This window comes from Palaemon carinicauda, chromosome 6 (genome assembly GCF_036898095.1).
Source record: "Palaemon carinicauda isolate YSFRI2023 chromosome 6, ASM3689809v2, whole genome shotgun sequence".
In the NCBI taxonomy this organism is placed as follows: Eukaryota; Metazoa; Arthropoda; class Malacostraca; order Decapoda; family Palaemonidae; genus Palaemon; species Palaemon carinicauda.
In genome coordinates, this window is record NC_090730.1 from 166,838,929 (window position 1) to 166,858,928 (window position 20,000).

Consider the following 20,000-nt stretch of genomic DNA (forward strand, 5'->3'; position numbering starts at 1 on the left):
AAATTGTCTCCAGAGTCTTCAGGAATTGTTCTTGTCTCCGTTGAGTCTCCAAGAGAATTCCGAATCACAAAGGGTCTCCGAGAGTCGTTTGAAGGAAATTTTAAGTTTTCAATATTATACCTGACAAAAGAAGACGAATCTAGTCATCTATCATATAGATTTTTGAAAGCAAATCAAAATGAATAAAAGTTTTGTAGGAGCATTCAACATTTCAGGCAGAATCCAACAAGGAGGAATTGGCAAGATGTCCCAGTTTACTACTGGCCATCTTCAAGTTAAGAGGACACTTGGCGGTGTGGTTTTCACAGAACCACAAAAGGAAGGATCCTTAATATATAGGATGACCTCTTGGATGAGGTCTAAGGACCCCTTCAACTCTGAGGGCGGGATGGAGGAGAAGGTGGAAGGAGGGCCCCCAGAGGAAAATCAGAAAAGAGAAGAGCTGAAGAAGAAGGAGAATGTCCAAAAGACATTTGAGGAACGCATCGGTTTCCTAGAAAAACAACTGGAGGCAGCTTTTGCCGAGATCAGTCTAAGAAAGGAAGAACAATCAAAATTCTTAGAGGAGAATGAAGAGCTGAGAGCAGAGAATCAGCATCTCAGTAACATCATCGGAAGTCTTCAAATCGATAACCAAATCGATATGGAAAATTTGACGACAAAGAATGACGACCTAGACCGCACAAACGAACATCTAAAAAAGGAAATCTGCAATCAAGAAGTTCTCCTGGAACAATATAAGAATGAATTAATGGAGAAAGAAAAAGAAAATATTAAAATCAAAGAAAAATTGGATAAAGTTCGTCAGAACAAAAGGAAACTGGAAATATTCACTGAAAAGAAAATGGAAGTAATAAAGCAGATTTCAGAACAGAAGCAGGAATTGGAAGAAAGCCTCAATGAGGCAAAAATAAATGATCTCCTCAGGAATGAGCGCTACAAAGGAATTTTACAAGAGTTAGAAAATTACAAAAAAGAAAATTTGAAATTGAATGACTTGGAGCAAAAAAACATCCTATTGAGTCAAGAACTGGAAACATTCAAATCTGAAAAAAATGTTGGTCTCAAGGACGACCTGCTTGCGGCAAATGAGATCATCCCTTCACTCAAGGAGGAACTTGAAGAGGGAGATAAGACGAAAGAAGAAAACAGACATCGAATGACGAAACTGAGACTTAACAAGACAAGTTTAAAAATGGATATTAAGGATGTTCAGAAGGATGTCCAAAAGGATGACAGAGACAATAAAAGTGAGGAGAAAGTAGTCGAGGCACAGGACCAGGATACCAACGGACGTAAGGCTGAGAAGGAGGAAGTTGAAGGGGCATCTGGTGTGGGTCAGGTGCTTGGCTGGCTACTAGCCTCAAAAGGCGCTCTCCATGGCACCAACAAGAGCCAGGAAGAGCAGCTCAAAAAGGAAATTTCCACGGACGAGGAGAAGGAGGAGGAGGAGAAGGAGGAGAAGGAGGAGGAGGAGAAGGAAGAGGAGGAGGAGGAGGAGGAGGAGAAGGAGGAGGAGGAGAAGGAGGAGGAGGAGAAGGAGGAGGAGGAGAAGGAAGAAAAGATTAAAAAAACTACACGAAAACTTATCGTGTTTGACCTGGAACCCGAGAAGCCCAAAAGGGCCATCTCCTCATCCGACAGTAGTCACATCACCTTCCAAGGTGAAAAGGTTAGAGTGACCACCACATGGGACTCTGGCCTCAACAGGTACGTGACTGTCGACTTGCATGTGCCCAGGAGGTTCCACAGAGCCATATATGGAGTGGAAGGAAGGACGCTGATGGAAATCACCCGCCACAGTGGAGTCAGCTTAATAGATATGCCACAAAGGCACGAATATAGTCATTCAATCACCATCAGTGGTACTGTTAAGCAGGTTCAGTTAGCAGCTGATCATATCGAATGGCTTCTGAGGAGTCTCACCGGCACTTAAGTACTTTGATCAGCAAATGGATAAAAAAAAAAAAAAAAAAAAAAAAAAAAAAAAAAAAAAAAAAAAAAAAAAAAGTTTTAAACATGAGAATATTTTTTTTCCATTAAAGTTTAATTTCAGTTTATTTTGTGAGGGTAAGGAGATTCAGCCGAGTTTTGCCAGGACCAAACCTTCAGATAATTGTACTCAATCCAATCAGGACAAGTTCGAGATACCAAATCCACAGGAGGGAGATCCCCCCCCCCGGATCTTTAAACTGACTGACTGACAGACAGCTAGAGGGAGGATACTTGGAAGGACTGACCAGCTTGGAGGATACAAGGCTTACTATCCAGCTTGAATTACAATTCTTGGAATAACCTGGAGGACAATGGCCTACTGAGGGAAGAAACCCCAGGCTTCTTCTAGTAGGCAGTCTTGTCCTTAAAGGTTGGACCAAGATAATCAGCTAGTGAAGTAAGCTGCGCTTCTTCGGAGCAGGTCAGTCTGGAAAGGTGTTCTGATATCAAATGGCTGCTGATGAAGGTTGAAGAACTGGGATGAGCAGAGTAAGTTTTGGTCCTTACAATTGGCGAGTTGATGCCCTCACAATTTTATGAAAGGAATAGTATCTTCTTTTTCTTCTTTTTTTTTTAGGTTTAAGGTTTTTTTTTTTAGGCTTAAGGTTTTTTTTTTAGGCTTAAGGTTTCTTTTTAGGCTTAAGGTATTTTTTTAGGTTTAAGGTCTTTTTTTTAGGCTTAAGGACTGGCTATGCAGGTGAAGAAACTCTGATAATGATGAATGAGCGTGTCTTGTTTGAGTGGGTAAAATGATGCTTGGCTTCACCAACCGGCCAAAAATTGATGCTTGGCTTCACCGTACTGCGCACTTGGCTTCGCCGACCGGCCCAAAAATGACGCTTGGCTTCACCGCCTGGCCTAAAATGGCGCTTGGCTTCACCACCTGGCCCACTTGGCTTCACTGCCCGGCCCAACAATAGCGCTTGGCTTCATCGCCCGGCTTAAAATGGCGCTTGGCTTCACCGCCTGGCCCGCTTGGCTTCACCGCCCAGCTTACAATGGCGCTTGGCTTCATCGCCCGGCTTACAATGGCACTTGGCTTCATCGCCCGGTACAACAATGGCGCTTGGCTTCACTGCCTGGCCCGCTTGGCTTTACCTACCAACATAACAATGGCGCTTGGCTTCACCGCCCGGCCCAACAATGGCACTTGGCTTCACCGCCTGGCCCGCTTGGCTTCACCGCCTGGCCCGCTTGGCTTCACCGCCTGGCCCGCTTGGCTTCACCGCCCGGCTTACAATGGCGCTTGGCTTCACCGCCCGGCTTAAAATGGTGCTTGGCTTCACCGCCTGGCCCGCTTGGCTTCACCACCCGGCTTACAATGGCACTTGGCTTCACTGCATGGCCAGCTTGGCTTCACCGCCCGGCTTACAATGGCGCTTGGCTTCACCGCCCGGCTTACAATGGCGCTTGGCTTCATCGCCCGGCCCAACAATGGCGCTTGGCTTTACCGCCCGGCTTACAATGGCTCTTGGCTTCACCGCCTGGCCCGCTTGGCTTTACCGCCCGGCTTACAATGGCTCTTGGCTTCACCGCCTGGCCAGCTTGGCTTCACCGCCCGGCTTACAATGGCGCTTGGCTTCACCGCCTGGCCCGCTTGGCTTCACCGCCCGGCTTACAATGGCGCTTGGCTTCACCGCCTGGCCCGCTTGGCATCACCGCCCGGCTTACAATGGAGCTTGGCTTCACCGCCCGGCCCAACAATGGCGCTTGGCTTCACCGCCCGGCTTACAATGGCGCTTGGCTTCACCGCCTGGGCCGCTTGGCTTTACCGCCCGGCTTACAATGGCTCTTGGGTTCACCGCCTGGCCCGCTTGGCTTTACCGCCCGGCTTACAATGGCGCTTGGATTCACCGCCTGGCCCGCTTGGCTTTACCGCCCGGCTTACAATGGCGCTTGGCTTCACCGCCTGGCCCGCTTGGCTTTACCGCCCGGCTTACAATGGCGCTTGGCTTCACCGCCTGGCCCGCTTGGCTTTACCGCCCGGCTTACAATGGCGCTTGGCTTCACCGCCTGGCCCGCTTGGCTTTACCGCCCGGCTTACAATGGCTCTTGGCTTCACCGCCTGGCCAGCTTGGCTTCACCGCCCGGCTTACAATGGCGCTTGGCTTCACCGCCTGGCCAGCTTGGCTTCACCGCCTGGCCAGCTTGGCTTCACCGCCCGGCTTACAATGGCTCTTGGCTTCACCACCTGGCCCGCTTGGCTTTACCGCCCGGCTTACAATGGCGCTTGGCTTCACCGCCTGGCCAGCTTGGCTTCACCGCCCGGCTTACAATGGCTCTTGGCTTCACCACCTGGCCCGCTTGGCTTTACCGCCCGGCTTACAATGGCTCTTGGCTTCACTGCCTGGCCAGCTTGGCTTCACCGCCCGGCTTACAATGGCTCTTGGCTTCACCACCTGGCCCGCTTGGCTTTACCGCCCGGCTTACAATGGCGCTTGGCTTCACCGCCTGGCCCGCTTGGCTTTACCGCCCGGCTTACAATGGCTCTTGGCTTCACCGCCTGGCCAGCTTGGCTTCACCGCCCGGCTTACAATGGCGCTTGGCTTCACCGCCTGGCCCGCTTGGCATCACCGCCCGGCTTAAAATGGAGCTTGGCTTCACCGCCCGGCCCAAAAATGGCGCTTGGCTTCACCGCCCGGCTTACAATGGCGCTTGGCTTCACCGCCCGGCCCGCTTGGCTTTACCGCCCGGCTTACAATGGCTCTTGGCTTCACCGCCCGGCCCGCTTGGCTTTACCGCCCGGCTTACAATGGCGCTTGGCTTCACCGCCCGGCCCGCTTGGCTTTACCGCCCGGCTTACAATGGCGCTTGGCTTCACCGCCCGGCCAGCTTGGCTTTACCGCCCGGCTTACAATGGCGCTTGGCTTCACCGCCTGGCCCGCTTGGCTTTACTGCCCGGCTTACAATGGCTCTTGGCTTCACCGCCTGGCCAGCTTGGCTTCACCGCCCGGCTTACAATGGCGCTTGGCTTCACCGCCTGGCCCGCTTGGCTTCACCGCCCGGCTTAATATGGCGCTTGGCTTCACCGCCTGGCCCGCTTGGCTTTACCGCCCGGCTTACAATGGCTCTTGGCTTCACCGCCTGGCCCGCTTGGCTTTACCGCCCGGCTTACAATGGCTCTTGGCTTCACCGCCTGGCCAGCTTGGCTTCATCGCCCGGCTTACAATGGCGCTTGGCTTCACTGCCTGGCCCGCTTGGCTTCACCACCTGGCTTACAATGGCGCTTGGCTTCACTGCCTGGCCCGCTTGGCATCACCGCCCGGCTTACAATGGAGCTTGGCTTCACCGCCCGGCCCAACAATGGCGCTTGGCTTCACCGCCCGGCTTACAATGGCGCTTGGCTTCACCGCCTGGCACTCTTGGCTTCACCGCCTGGCCCTCTTGGCTTCACCGCCTGGCTTACAATGGCGCTTGGCTTCACCGCCCGGCTTACAATGGTGCTTGGCTTCACTGCCTGGCCCGCTTGGCTTCACTGCCCGGCTTACAACGGCGCTTGGCTTCATCGCCCGGCTTACAATGGTGCTTGGCTTCATCGCCCAGCCCAACAATGGCGCTTGGCTTCACCGCTCGGCTTACAATGGCGCTTGGCTTCACCGCCTGGCCTGCTTGGCTTCACCGGCCGGCTTACAATGGCGCTCGGCTTCACCGCCTGGCCCGCTTGGCTTCACCGCCCGGCTTACAATGGCGCTCGGCTTCACCGCCTGGCCCGCTTGGCTTCACCGCCCGGCTTACAATGGCGCTCGGCTTCACCGCCTGGCCCGCTTGGCTTCACCGCCCGGCTTACAATGGCGCTCGGCTTCACCGCCTGGCCCGCTTGGCTTCACCGCCCGGCTTACAATAATGGCCCGCTTGGCTTCACCGCCCGGCTTAAAATGGCGCTTGGCTTCACCGCCTGGCCCGCTTGGCTTTACCGCCCGGCACAATAATGGCGCTTGGCTTCACCGCCTAGCCTAAATATGACGCTTGGCTTCACCGCCTGGCAAAACAATGGCCCTTGGCTTCACCACTGAATTTCAAATGTCATCAGTCATGACTGACTACTAATAGGCTAGCTGGAGTGAGGGATGTTGGCCGAAATCTATTTCAGCACGAAAGGCAACCTCTGGCGCGGCGGAAAAACCCGTAAGTTCAATGCCCAGAAAACTGAAGTAGGTTTCAAATTGCTTCTCTAAGTAATCCAACTCAAATACAAGTCATGACTGATCTTAATAGGCTAGCTGTAGTGAGGGAAGTTTGTCGAAAGCTATTTCAGGAAGAAGGGCAACCTCTGGCGCGGCGGAAAAACCCGTAAGTTCAATGCCCAGAAAACTGAAGTAGGTTTCAAATTGCTTCTCTAAGTAATCCAACTCAAATACAAGTCATGACTGATCTTAATAGGCTAGCTGTAGTGAGGGAAGTTGGCCGAAAGCGATTTCAGTAGGAAGGGCAACCTCTGGCGCGGCGGAAAAACCCGTAAGTTCAATGCCCAGAAAACTGAAGTAGGTTTCAAATAGCTTCTCTATGTAATCCAACTCAAATACAAGTCATGACTGATCTTAATAGGCTAGCTGTAGTGAGGGAAGTTGGCCGAAAGCTATTTCAGGAAGAAGGGCAACCTCTGGCGCGGCGTAAAAACCCGTAAGTTCAATGCCCAGAAAACTGAAGTAGGTTTCAAATTGCTTCTCTAAGTAATCCAACTCAAATACAAGTCATGACTGATCTTAATAGGCTAGCTGTAGTGAGGGAAGTTGGCCAAAAGCTATTTCAGTAGGAAGGGCAACCTCTGGCGCGGCGGAAAAACCCGTAAGTTCAATGCCCAGAAAACTGAAGTAGGTTTCAAATGGCTTCTCTAAGTAATCCAACTCAAATACAAGTCATGACTGATCTTAATAGGCTAGCTGTAGTGAGGGAAGTTGGTCGAAAGCTATTTCAGTAGGAAGGGCAACCTCTGGCGCGGCGGAAAAACCCGTAAGTTCAATGCCCAGAAAACTGAAGTAGGTTTCAAATTGCTTCTCTAAGTAATCCAACTCAAATACAAGTCATGACTGATCTTAATAGGCTAGCTGTAGTGAGGGAAGTTGGCCGAAAGCTATTTCAGTAGGAAGGGCAACCTCTGGCGCGGCGGAAAAACCCGTAAGTTCAATGCCCAGAAAACTGAAGTAGGTTTCAAATTGCTTCTCTAAGTAATCCAACTCAAATACAAGTCATGACTGATCTCAATAGGCTAGCTGTAGTGAGGGAAGTTGGCCGAAAGCTATTTCAGTAGGAAGGGCAACCTCTGGCGCGGCGGAAAAACCCGTAAGTTCAATGCCCAGAAAACTGAAGTAGGTTTCAAATTGCTTCTCTAAGTAATCCAACTCAAATACAAGTCATGACTGACCCCTATTAGGCTAGCTGTAGTGAGGGAAGTTTGCCGAAAGCTATTTCAGTAGGAAGGGCAACCTCTGGCGCGGCGGAAAAACCCGTAAGTTCAATGCCCAGAAAACTGAAGTAGGTTTCAAATTGCTTCTCTATGTAATCCAACTCAAATACAAGTCATGACTGATCTTAATAGGCTAGCTGTAGTGAGGGAAGTTGGCCGAAAGCTATTTCAGTACGAAGGGCAACCTCTGGCGCGGCGGAAAAACCCGTAAGTTCAATGCCCAGAAAACTGAAGTAGGTTTCAAATTGCTTCTCTAAGTAATCCAACTCAAATACACGTCATGACTGATCTTAATAGGCTAGCTGTAGTGAGGGAAGTTGGCCAAAAGCTATTTCAGTAGGAAGGGCAACCTCTGGCGCGGCGGAAAAACCCGTAAGTTCGATGCCCAGAAAACTGAAGTAGGTTTCAAATTGCTTCTCTAAGTAATCCAACTCAAATACAAGTCATGACTGACCCCTATTAGGCTAGCTGTAGTGAGGGAAGTTGGCCAAAAGCTATTTCAGTAGGAAGGGCAACCTCTGGCGCGGCGGAAAAACCCGTAAGTTCAATGCCCAGAAAACTGAAGTAGGTTTCAAATAGCTTCTCTAAGTAATCCAACTAAAAATACAAGTCATGACTGATCATGATAGGCTAGCTGTAGTGAGGGAAGTTTGTCGAAAGCTATTTTAGTAAGAAGGGCAACCTCTGGCGCGGCGGAAAAACCCGTAAGTTCAATGCCCACAAAACTGAAGTAGGTTTCAAATTGCTTCTCTATGTAATCTAACTCAAATACAAGTCATGACTGACCCCTAATAGGCTAGCTGTAGTGAGGGAAGTTGGCCGAAAGCTATTTCAGAAGGAAGGGCAACCTCTGGCGCGGCGGAAAAACCCGTAAGTTCAATGCCCAGAAAACTGAAGTAGGTTTCAAATTGCTTCGCTTATTCTTCCGACTCAAATATAAGTCATGAATTATCATAATACATTTATGAAGTACTGATGAATTATGAGTTGAGATTAAAAGGAAATAAAAAAAAAGAGGGAAGGAAGAAAGGGTCGTGGGAACCAAGCCTGCCATAATGGATGTGGGCAAAACCCACCTGATGAGCTCTTTGGTCAGAGCGAAACCCTTATGTATGTCCCTTGGGAAGTGGTATGTATGAATTGATTAATTTTTATATATTTAATATATATATATATATATATATATATATATATATATATATATATATATACATATATATATATATATATATATATATATACATATATATATATATATATATATATATATATATATATATATGACATATTCACACACACATGGCTTTCTGGTAGAAGGGAGTGTATAATTAGAATCCCATTGATGGTTAAGTGTTGGCCTTCAAATGGCGATGCTTACAGCTCCATCTATCATGAGCTGGCCTTCGTTCCTCTCCTTCTGAACAATGTGTGTTCCATCAAATCATTCCGTATGAGAGGGTTTCTGGTCGTGGACATCAATATAGTGTTGGTTTACCCAGAGGAAATATGTGAATCACGACACCCTGATGTACGCAAGCCAGCAGAAATCGGGGGTCAATAAATGAACATTATATTGATATCCATGACGAGAAACCCTCTCATACAGAATGATTTGATGGAACACACATTGTTCAGAAGGAGAGGAACGAAGGCCAGCTCATGATAGATGGAGCTGTAAGCATCGCCATTTAAAGGCCAACACTTAACATTCAATGGGATTCTAGTCATACACTCCCTTCAAGATAAAAGCAATATGGATGATATCTGTGGTGGTGTATGTGCCTGCTTATGTGTCTAAATGTGTATGCATATGTGTAAGTGTGTGTATAATAAATAAACAACAATTATCCTCTTTTTAATCTAGGGATTTTTGAAATTTGTAATAGTTTAAATTTCCAATTTTTAGTTTTATATAGAATATATTTTTGAAATATTCAATTATAATTTTTGTAGAACCTCATACATAAAAATGAATCTAAAGTTTATATTAATCTGCAGATTGGTGATGGTGGGAGATTTTCGTCTGATCGCTCACAGCAAACCAACCTAGTATGGGTGACCCTGACTAGTATAGCTATGCAATATGTTCTAGCCACTGCAGATTGGTGATGGTGGGAGATTTTCATCTGATCGCTCACAGCAAGCAAACCTATAGTGCATAGAATGGTTTATGTGATAGACCGTATTTCATAATTTCAGATTGGAAGTTGAGAAACTTGTACAGTTTCTGAAAACCTTTGACAGATGTTGGAGTAAGATTCAGAAGTTTTCAGAATCCAAGTCCTTAAATCAGATATAGAGTTGTGATGGCCGATGTGGTAACGTCCCTGACTGCTGAACGCCAGAGTACCGCTCAAGCTCGTTAGTTTCTTTGATCCCTGTAACCTCACCATTCTTGTGAGCTAAGGATGGGGGGTTTGGGGAGGCTAACCTACATGTCTATCTGCCGAGTCATCAGCAGCCATTGCCTGACCCTCCTTGGTCCTAGCTTTGGGTGGGGAGGGGGCTTGAGCGCTGATTATATGCATATATATGGTCACTCTCTAGGGCATTGTCCTGCTTGATAGGGCAATGTCACTGTCTCTTTCCTCTGTCATCATGAGTGACCTTTAAACCTTTAAATGCCTTTTCTCTTTGTATCTAGAGACATTTGACAGATGTTGGAATGAGATTCCAGTTTTCTAAATGAATTTCTTGATTTCTTTTACCTTAATTTAAATTTAGACTTTAAATGTAAATATATATACATATACACATATATATATATATAGGTATATATATATATACACACACACACACACACACATATATATATATATATATATATATATATATATGTATATATTTATATATATATATATATATATATATATATATATATATATATATATATACATATACATATGTGTATATATACATATACATATATATATATATATATATATATATATATATATATATATATAAACAAAAAAGGGTAATCCAGTTTCTATTACTTATTGGTTTTATTTTCTCATATCAACAAAATTAGAAACCTTACTGTATGCTGAATAAAAGTTTAAAAAAAAAATCTAAGGAAATAACATCCCCTGATAAAGTATATGGAAAAGGGCGCCCTTCAGCAACTGCTAAATTCGCTGCCTTCTTTTCAATTTATCCTTATATTTTCCACCTCATGAGAAGATTTCCTCTGGATTATTTCCAGTCTAAACAAACTCATATTTCCTTCACAATTTCTATCAAATTTTATTGCATAAAACACAAACTTGAAATATGTTTGATGGCACAAATTCATCATCTCTTTCGAAAACAAAAATTTTTTGGGGGGCACACATTCTCCATCTCCTTCAAACATGCAAATCAAGCAGTAATTTCCAAGGGGAAATTGCAACATCTAAATATAGACGAGAACAAAATAGAACTAGAACAAAAAGGGAAAATAAGTCAGTCCTTAAACTAATTGGTCTCCCCGGCCCCAAATCTCATAATCTAACTCAACTAACTGGACGAAAAAAACAAGAAAGAAAAGTCAGTCACAGAAGAGCCATTTTTTTCCTCCTATCCTAAAAGGACTTTTTGTCTTTGCGTATCTCTTTCAAATCCTTCTCTGCTTGCTCAAGCATCCTACAGGATACACGCCTGATTATACTACGGTTTTCAGCGTTGGTTTAAATCATTATTATTCAGCTTTTATGGATCTGGTTTCGCGAGTTTGGAACGCAGGAGGTTTCACTACATGTTCAGCTTTGCAATGGAACCTCAATTTAAATGATTAGATCATGGGAGTGGACAGGTTATCTCTATGGTAGGTATGGTAATATATTTGGGAAAAAAATACTTGAAACCATAAAAAATAGTACTTACAAGAAAATTAATATTGTATATTTTGTTAGGGTTATTGGTATCAAAAATGTGATATTAATAAATGGAAAAGGCTCATTCGAAACAACGACCACATATAGAAGAAGAAGAAGAAGAAGAAGAAGAAGAAGAAGAAGAAGAAGAAAAAGAAGAAGAAGAAGACTGATATAAAAAATAATATCCTTGAATAAATGAATGGACAATAAATATAATCATCAACAGTGACAGCATCAGTGAAACTAGCAGTAAAGGATTAAAGGTTTAAAGGCCACTCATGAATGGCAGAGACAAGGGACAGTGACATTGCCCTATCAAACAGGACAATGCCCAATGACCATATATACTGTACATATGGCCAGCGCCAAAGCCCTTCTCCCCCCCCCCCCCCAAGTTAGGACAAAGGAGGGCCAGGCTAGGGCTTCTAATGAGTTAGCAGATACACCTATAGGCTCCTCCAAAACCCCCATCCTTAGCTCACAAGGATGGTGAGGTAGCGACCAAAGAAACGAACGAGTTTGAGCGAGACTCTAACCACAGTCTGGAAATCACCAGTCAGGGACGTTATTACCACTCAGACCAGTATTTCTTGTAGTCACCAGAATTAGCGGTAGCCACGGTTTCAATACCTCTCCTTGTATGACTTCTGTGACGTTCACTGACTGGGACTCTTCCATTGTGGCGTTAAGCAAGGTCTACAGAGTCCTTGGTGTCAAGGTCTCTTCCATTGTAGCATTTTCCAAGGTCTACAGAGTCCTTGGTGTCAACTTGACCTTAGAATGGTCACGAAATGTGCTACTGTTCGCTAAGTCTTCTTGTGTTTATTCAGACTCTCATTTGACTGTAGTTACATTTCGTCATCTTAATCACTGGTTTTCTGCTATCTATTTTCGCGTTTCATGATAATCTATTAATCTCTTCATCTTTCTCTTTATCAATTTCATTACTTGATAGAAACTAACCCATTTTAAAATATCGGCTATTCATTTTCAATTATTATTACCTAACAAAATATTTGAAATGTCGAATAGATGAGATTTATAAACTTGGATGAATAGTTAAGTTAACAAAGGTTTACAGCGGAGTAAGTTTACTCTCAAATACGGTTTTAAAACAATCTTTAAAACAATCAAAATAGTCTAAAATGGAAGTAAAATCAATATCGAAGAAACGTAACGCTCCCAAAAAGGTGGAAAAGTTACCAGAGTATGTTAACTTTCTACCCAGAGCTCTCACTCCGCCAACACCTAACTGAAAACAGTTGAGCGTCAGCCTAAAATAAGCAACAGACCTGTTTCCAGGGACACAAAAGGAGGGAGAGAATTCCTTACTTAGCAGACGTTAAGAATGGATTCCTGTGTAAAATTGTGGAGGGCGGGGACCTGTCCAAGGGCTCCAACAGGGGAAAATAGCCCTGTGAGGAAAGGAAATAAGTCATGAGAAGAGATAAACAGTATATTGGGAGGAGAGTGATGGAAATGGAGGTACAGTGAACGAGAAGGAGAGGGAGACCAAAGCGAAGGTGGATGGGCTGTATCAAGGATGACCTTCGATCAAAGGGATTAACCGGTGATGAAGTGTGGGACAGAGGTAGATGGAGAACGCTGGCCAGAAACATCGACCCCACATAAAAGTGGGAAAAGATGCAGACAAAGAAGAAGAAGAGGAAGAAGGAAAGGAAATAAGTTAATGAATAAACTACAAGAGAAGTAATAACAATTAAAATATCTTAAGAAGAGTAAGAATATTAATATAGACATTTCATACATAAACTATAAAAAGATATTTGTGTCAGCATGTTCAACAAAAAAACAATAGCTGCTAGTTTGAACTTTTGAGGTTCCACCGGTTCAACTTCCTGATTAGGAAGATCATTTTCATAAACACTTAAAAAAGGAGAGAATTCCTACTTAGCAGGAGAGAGAGAGAGAGAGAGAGAGAGAGAGAGAGAGAGAGAGAGAGAGAGAGAGAGAGAGAGGAGAGAGAGAGAGAGAGGTTGTGTTAAAAAAATTCCGTTTGATTCTATCTTATGCATAAAGGTAACAATGCTTTTATCTCGATCGCTGAAATGTAAAAGCAGATATTCCGGGTGAAATAAGCCCCACCCCCTGATTACGTCATAGCCAATCAAGTTGTCCCCAGAGTTAACAGCGGCCCGCTCCTAACGTGGGAGACAACGTGATTGGCTATGTCATCAAGGGGTGGGGCTTATTTAGTCTGCAATCTTTGCAGCGACTATAGTAACATTATAATGATAGGAATCCACTATTGACGGCATTTGTGGATTATGAAAAAGCCTTTGATAGTGTGCACTGGCCAATTTTATGGAGATTCCTGCATTATTATGGAGTTCCTCTTAAATATGTAAATTTGATTAACTCTCTTCATGAGCATAGTAAGTGCAAAGTTAGGGTTAGTTGAGTCTATCAAATGAATTTCCAGTGAACAGTGGAGTACTCCAAGGGTGTGTTGTCACCTATGTTGTTTATCCTCCTCATGGATTTTTGTAATGCTTACAAAACTTGGAGATGGTGGAGAGGGTTTGGATTGAATTTGTAATAGGAATTTGGCTGACCTAAAGTATGCTGATGACGTTGTCCTTATTAGCAGAACACCACAGGATTTGCAATGCTTGCTTACCAGAATGCGTGAAATATCTCAGGAGGTTGGGCTCACGATAAATAGAAGAAAGACAGATGATGAGAACGGAATATGCAATGGAAGATGAAATATCATTGGAGGGAGAAAAGATTAATGAGGTAGAATCATTTAAATATTTAGGAACGATGATCTCTAATACAGGGTCTTTAGAATTGGAATTTAATGAAAGATTGAAAAAAGGAAATCAGACAATGGCTAGGTTAGATAAAATTTGAAAATAAAATCGCCTGAAATTACACATAAAAATCAGGCTATATATCAGTTTAGTGAGATCAGTGTTACTGTATGGAATTGAGTCGTGGTAGGATATTGAAACAATATTCAACAGATTTTGTAGAAATGAGAACAAAGCCCCCGGAAGAATATTGGGAGTTAAATGGCAGGACATGATTAGAAATGAAAGCATAAGAGAGATTAATCGAGTGCCATATATGGATGAGATCATGGTGAGGGGCAGATGGAGATGGTTTGGTCATGCTCTTCGCACTCCCCAAGAGAGATTAGTTCACTAAACTTTCAACTGGGCTCCACAAGACACTAGAAGAGTTGGAAGACCCATACCTAAATGGCTGAGGACTATGAAGCGTGAAGTAGGAGAGGACGATTGGAGAAGTATTGATTTAAAAGCACAAGATTGAGATGACTGGCGAAATCTAACCGAGGCCCTTTAGGTCAATATGCATAGAAGGAGATGATGATGAATGACAGCCATTCTGAACTGGGAATGTTACTGTTAAATTCCATTTTTTATTCAAGTTTTCGACAAAATGAGGAAAATTCATCATACTTTCCAATTTCAAAATGAAATATCTAAATTCAATATTAAATTCCACAGGTAAATAACTAAATTTAATACTAAATTCCACAGGTAAATAACTAAATTCAATACTAAATTCCACAGGTAAATAACTAAATTCAATACTAAATTCCACAGGTAAATAACTAAATTCAATACTAAATTCCACAGGTAAATAACTAAATTCAATACTAAATTCCACAGGTAAATAACTAAATTCAATACTAAATTCCACAGGTAAATCACTAAATTCAATACTAAATTCCACAGGTAAATAACTAAATTCAATACTAAATTCCACAATAAATAACTAAATCTAAATTAATCTAAATCTAACCGAGGTCCTTTGCGTCAATAGGCGTAGGAGATGATGATGATGATGAATGACAGACCGTCTCTTGAAAAAAGTCTATAATATTACTTTTACTTCATCTCCTTGTTTAACGAAAAAAGAGCAAGGCTAAGCCTCAAATAACCGGAAACTTTGTACTCCACTGAGGATGGCTGTTCCAGACCTAATGTTCCAAGAAATGTGCAAAGTAACCCAACGTAGCATCAAGTTCCGGCCGAAGTCTTCACTTGAAGGAAGATTGAATCAAAGTACCAGAAACAGTAGCATGAGTTACTTGAAGATAATAAAAAAGTCCTTGAATTCATGCTTCGATTAGAGTGCTTGCGTCATTGAAGGCGGCCGACTGGAATACAAAAAAAAAAAAAAAAAAAAAAAAAAAAAAAATCATTGAAGTAATTTGGATATCGATGTTCTGACAAAATCACTTGGCGGAAAATTATTTCCTGTGATTTGGGTAGCATAGTTTGATGGCCAGTGGCCGCTGGTCAATCAAGCACAAGTATTGTGAAGAGGAGGAAAACGTAATTAAATATTTCGAAATGATTTCTAGTCCACCTTTTATTCATTTTTTTAATAATAATAATAATAATAATAATAATAATAATAATAATAATAATAAAAACAAAAATAATAATAATAATAATAATAATAATAAAAACAAAAATAATAATAATAATAATAATAATAATAATAATGTTGATAATGATAATGATAATATTAATCATAATAATATGCAAATACATGGTTAAAATGTTGTTGTTATTATCATTATTATTATTATTATTATTATTAACAATAATAATAATGATAATAATAATAATAATAATATGCAAATACATGGTTAAGATGTTGTTATTATTATCATTATTATTATTATTATTATTATTATTATCAATAATAATAATAATAATAATAATAATAATAATAATAATAATAATAAGGTTAAAATGTTAACCAACAAATAAAAAAATCAGAACACGTAATAATATACTTTTTATTTAAAAGGTTTTCCCTAAACAGGTACCTTTTTCAATATAGAAATAAATATATTTTCCTTTCACAAATACAGCCATGAGGATAATTCGTCTCCATTTTCTCAAAAAAAAAAAAAAAAAAGGAGAAATTAAAAAGGATGGGATTCATCATCATCATCTTCTCCTACGCCTACTGACGCAAAAGCCCTCGAGAGGATTCACTGGCTAGCTACCTCAAAGGATAGCCAGTTCCTTGTGATGCGCAGTGCCTATCTGAGGCAAGTGACCCTTTCCGGTGCATACTAATTCCAGTATAAGATCAACCGCCAGGCATCAGGAGTAAAAGCCAAAGAGACAGTTTGTCCATCGCCTTAAACCCAATCCGTCACCTTGCTGCCAGTGACTTCACCCTTATAGGCTGAAGGGTTATATCAGTTATGAAAAAATGGAAGTAAGCGTCAAGTTACAAAGGTTAGCAATAGAGAGAAAAAAATTGTTGATTATTTTGAAGGGAAAATTAGGGGGTGGTACTTTAACCACAGATTTTAACCTCACCCCTTTTCCAAGAGAGGTTTTCAATTTTTTTAAGTCTATCTTCTTCACAGAAGGTTTCAACCTAATATCTCTTCAAGGGATGTTTTAGAATCCGAGATTATGTATGTAAACACTCTGATAGGGAAGCTGCGATCCAAGGGTAAAACAGCCCAGTGAGGAATAGAAACAAATGAATTACAAAAGAAGTAATGTATAATTAATAATTAGTATTGAATTAAAAGCTCAAGATAGAGTCGACTGACGAAATCTAACCAAGGCCCTTTGCATCAATAGGCGTAGGAGGAGATGATGATGATGATGATGATCTTAAGATCAGTAACAACATTAAAATAGATCGTTCACATATAAATTATAAAAACTTCAAAGAAAAGGGGAACAGAAATAAGAACGAGCTCATTCTTTGGCGTTGAATTACTAACAATTATTATGAAAAACATATTCACATTAATCGGAGACCGATAGAGAGTAGAATGAACTTGTAGTCTAGTTGACTCTGAAATTAATTTTGATATCTGTTGAAGTAAAAAGATGGCATGTGCAACACTACTTTATTCCTTCTCGAATCTGTAGTTAAGTTATTTATCCATTTCTCTTTTTATTCTTAGTTTTTATTTGAAAAAGGAGGAAGTAAAAACCTAGAAAATGTAGGAGAAAATCACTCGATCATGTGAGTAGTGTTGTTTTTGTAGAGGGTTCAACATACTGTTGATGACCCTCCTATAACTTGCATCATGAAAACTGAGTAATTAAATTCATAGCGGACCATAGGTAATAGGTTAGCCAAGGCACCAGCCGCCCGTTGAGATACTGCCGCTTGAGAGTTATGGGGTCCTTTGACTTGCCAGACAGTACTACATTGGATCCTTCTCTCTGGTTACGGTTCTTTCCCTATGCCTACAAAGACACCGAATAGTCTGGCCTATTCTTTACAGATTCTCGTCTGTCCTCATACACCTGACAACACTGAGACTACCAAATAATTCCTCTTCACCGAAGGGGTTAACTACTGCCTGTAATTGTTCAGTGGCCACTTTCCTCATGGTAAGGGTAGAAGAGACTCTTTAGCTATGGTAAGCAGCTCTTCTAGGAGAAGGACACTCCAAAATCAAACCATTGTTCTCTAGTTTTGGGTAGTGCCATAGCCTCTGTACCATGGTCTTCCACTGTCTTGGGTTAGAGTTCTCTTGCTTAAGGGTACACTCGGGCACACTATTCTATCTAGTTTCTCTTCCTCTTATTTTGTCAAGATTTTTATAGTTTATATAAGAAATATTTATTCTAATGCTATTATTCTTAAGATATTTTATTTTTCCTCGTTTCCTTTCCTCACTGGGCTATTTTCCCTGTTGGGGCCCCTGGGCTTATGGCATCCTGCTTTTCCAACTAGGGTTGTAGCTTAGCATTCAATAATAATAATAATAATAATAATAATAATCACGATTTCTCAAGTTCGACGTTTTGCCAAAGCAAGACCTTGAGGAGGGGGAAGTGGAGTGCATGAGTGGAGGACATTCATGACTGCTTACGGATGGAAGATTACACACATTATATCTACGGTTGGAGAGAGAGGTGAATCACACTACAGAACTAACCTTGCACAATCCAAAGTATGTTTTCTACATGTTTTGTGCGAAGGTGGAAGCCAGAGTTCATAGTGAAGGATAACATACGGTCGACATGAGTCTTTTTTTATAGTTTATATATGACATATTTGTTTTTAACGTTGTTAATAGTTTATATATGACCTATCTGTTTTGACGTTGTTGCTTTTTTTAGAATGATTTATTGTTAATTTGTTCTCTTCATTTATTTATTTACTTATTTCCTTTCCTCACTGGGCTATTTTTTCCTATTGGGGCCCCTGGGCTTATAGCATCTTGCTTTTCCAACTAGGGTTGTAGCTTGGATGATAATAATAATAATAATAATAATAATAATAATAATAATAGCCTTTTGGCGAACTGCTGGACTGGGGTTCGAGACCCACTCAAGCTCGATGGTTTTTTCTGTAATTTCTACAACCTCGCCATCCTTGTAAGCTAAGGATAGGGGTATGGGGGAGCCTATAAGTCTACCTGCTGAGTCCATAATAGCTATTGCCTGGCCCTCCCTGGTTCTAGATTGGGTATAGAGGGAGCTTGAGCGCTGATCATATGATTATACGGTCAGTCTTTAAGCCATTGTCCTGCTAGGGCATTGCCAGTGTCCCTTGCCTCTGCCATTATTATTATCATTACTTGCTAAGCTACAACCCTAGTTGGAAAATCAGGATACTATAAGACCGGGGGCTCCAACAGGGAAAATAACCCAGTGAGGAAAGGAAATAAGGAAAAATATATTTTAAGAACAGTAACAACATTAAAATAAAAAATACCTACATGAACTATAAAAACTTCAACAAAACAAAGAGGAAGAGAAATTAGATAAAATAGTGTGTCCGAGTGTACCCTCAGGCAAGCCATAAGGGGTTTAATGTAGCATTTTATCCACAATTTCATTATATAATTGTGTATCTAAGGACGACAATTACACAGTATTCTGTAAGTTTTATTCCATCTGTGACCAGGTTGTGGAATGATCTTCCTAATCGGGTAGTTGAAAGGGTAGAATTTCAAAAGTTCAAACTTTCAGGAAATGTTTCTATATTGAACAGGCGGACATAAGTCCTTTTTATGGTTTATAAATGACATATCTGTTTTGATGTTGTTACTGTTTTTTTTTAAATATTTTATTAATTCTTAATTATTTCTCATTTCGTTTATTCATTTCCTTATTTCCTCTCCTCACTGGGCTATTTTGTCCTGGTGAGCCCTTGGGCTTATAGCATCTTGCTTTTCCAACTAAGGCCGTAGCTTGGCTAGTAATACAACTAATACTAATATTACCTCCATTTCTACTTTGTCACCATTTCTATTTTTGTAAGAGATGTTTTCAACTCAGCAATTTCTGAGGGATAGTTTGAAAAGTTTGAAACCATTCCCGTTTCCAAGGGATCCTTTCGACATTACCTATATTATTATTATTATTATTATTATTATTATTTGCTAAGCTACAAACCTAGTTGGAAAAGCAGGATGCTATAAGCCCAGGGGCTCCAACAGGGAAAATAGCTCAGTGAGGAAAGGAAACAAGGACAAATAATATATTTTAAGAAGAGCAACAATATTAAAATAAATATCACTTTATAAACTATAAAAACTTTAACAAAACAAGTGGAAGAGAAATAAGATATAAGATAGAACAGTGTGCCCGAGTGTACCCTCAAGCAAGAGAACTCTAACCCAAAACAGTGGAAGACCATGGTACAGAGGCTAAGGCACTACCCAAGATTAGAGAACAAAGGTTAGATTTTGGAGTGTCCTTCTCCTAGAAGAGCTGCTTAACATAGCTAAAGAGTCTCTTCTA

General features: G+C 41.7%; 3 protein-coding genes across 3 annotated transcripts in view; 2 read left to right on the forward strand and 1 right to left on the reverse strand.

The window, feature by feature from the left end:
- LOC137643334 (uncharacterized protein PF3D7_1120000-like) overlaps positions 1-186 on the forward strand; it is a 20,916-nt gene extending 20,730 nt beyond the window's left edge. Inside the window, exon 2 of the mRNA XM_068376169.1 lies at positions 1-186. This exon is cut by the window's left edge and continues 74 nt beyond it. Within this exon, the coding sequence (XP_068232270.1) occupies positions 1-186 (186 nt within the window).
- The window catches only part of LOC137642275 (putative ferric-chelate reductase 1), a 72,215-nt gene that overhangs the window by 48,060 nt on the left and 4,155 nt on the right, over positions 1-20,000 (reverse strand). The window lies entirely within an intron of this gene.
- On the forward strand, positions 389-11,426 carry LOC137643335 (golgin subfamily A member 6-like protein 1). The gene is made up of 2 exons (XM_068376170.1): positions 389-1,342; positions 11,334-11,426. The coding sequence occupies exons 1-2, from the start codon at positions 389-391 to the stop codon at positions 11,424-11,426; spliced, it is 1,047 nt and encodes a 348-aa protein (XP_068232271.1).

What these genes read in the sequence shown, in the direction of transcription:
- LOC137643335 (XM_068376170.1), top strand. Translation starts at nt 389, where the DNA reads ATGGAGGAGAAGGTGGAAGGAGGGCCCCCAGAGGAAAATCAGAAAAGA. An exon ending in GGGCATCTGGTGTGGGTCAG is followed by an intron (nt 1,343 to 11,333) that starts GTGCTTGGCTGG and finishes TAAATGGAAAAG; the next exon opens with GCTCATTCGAAACAACGACC.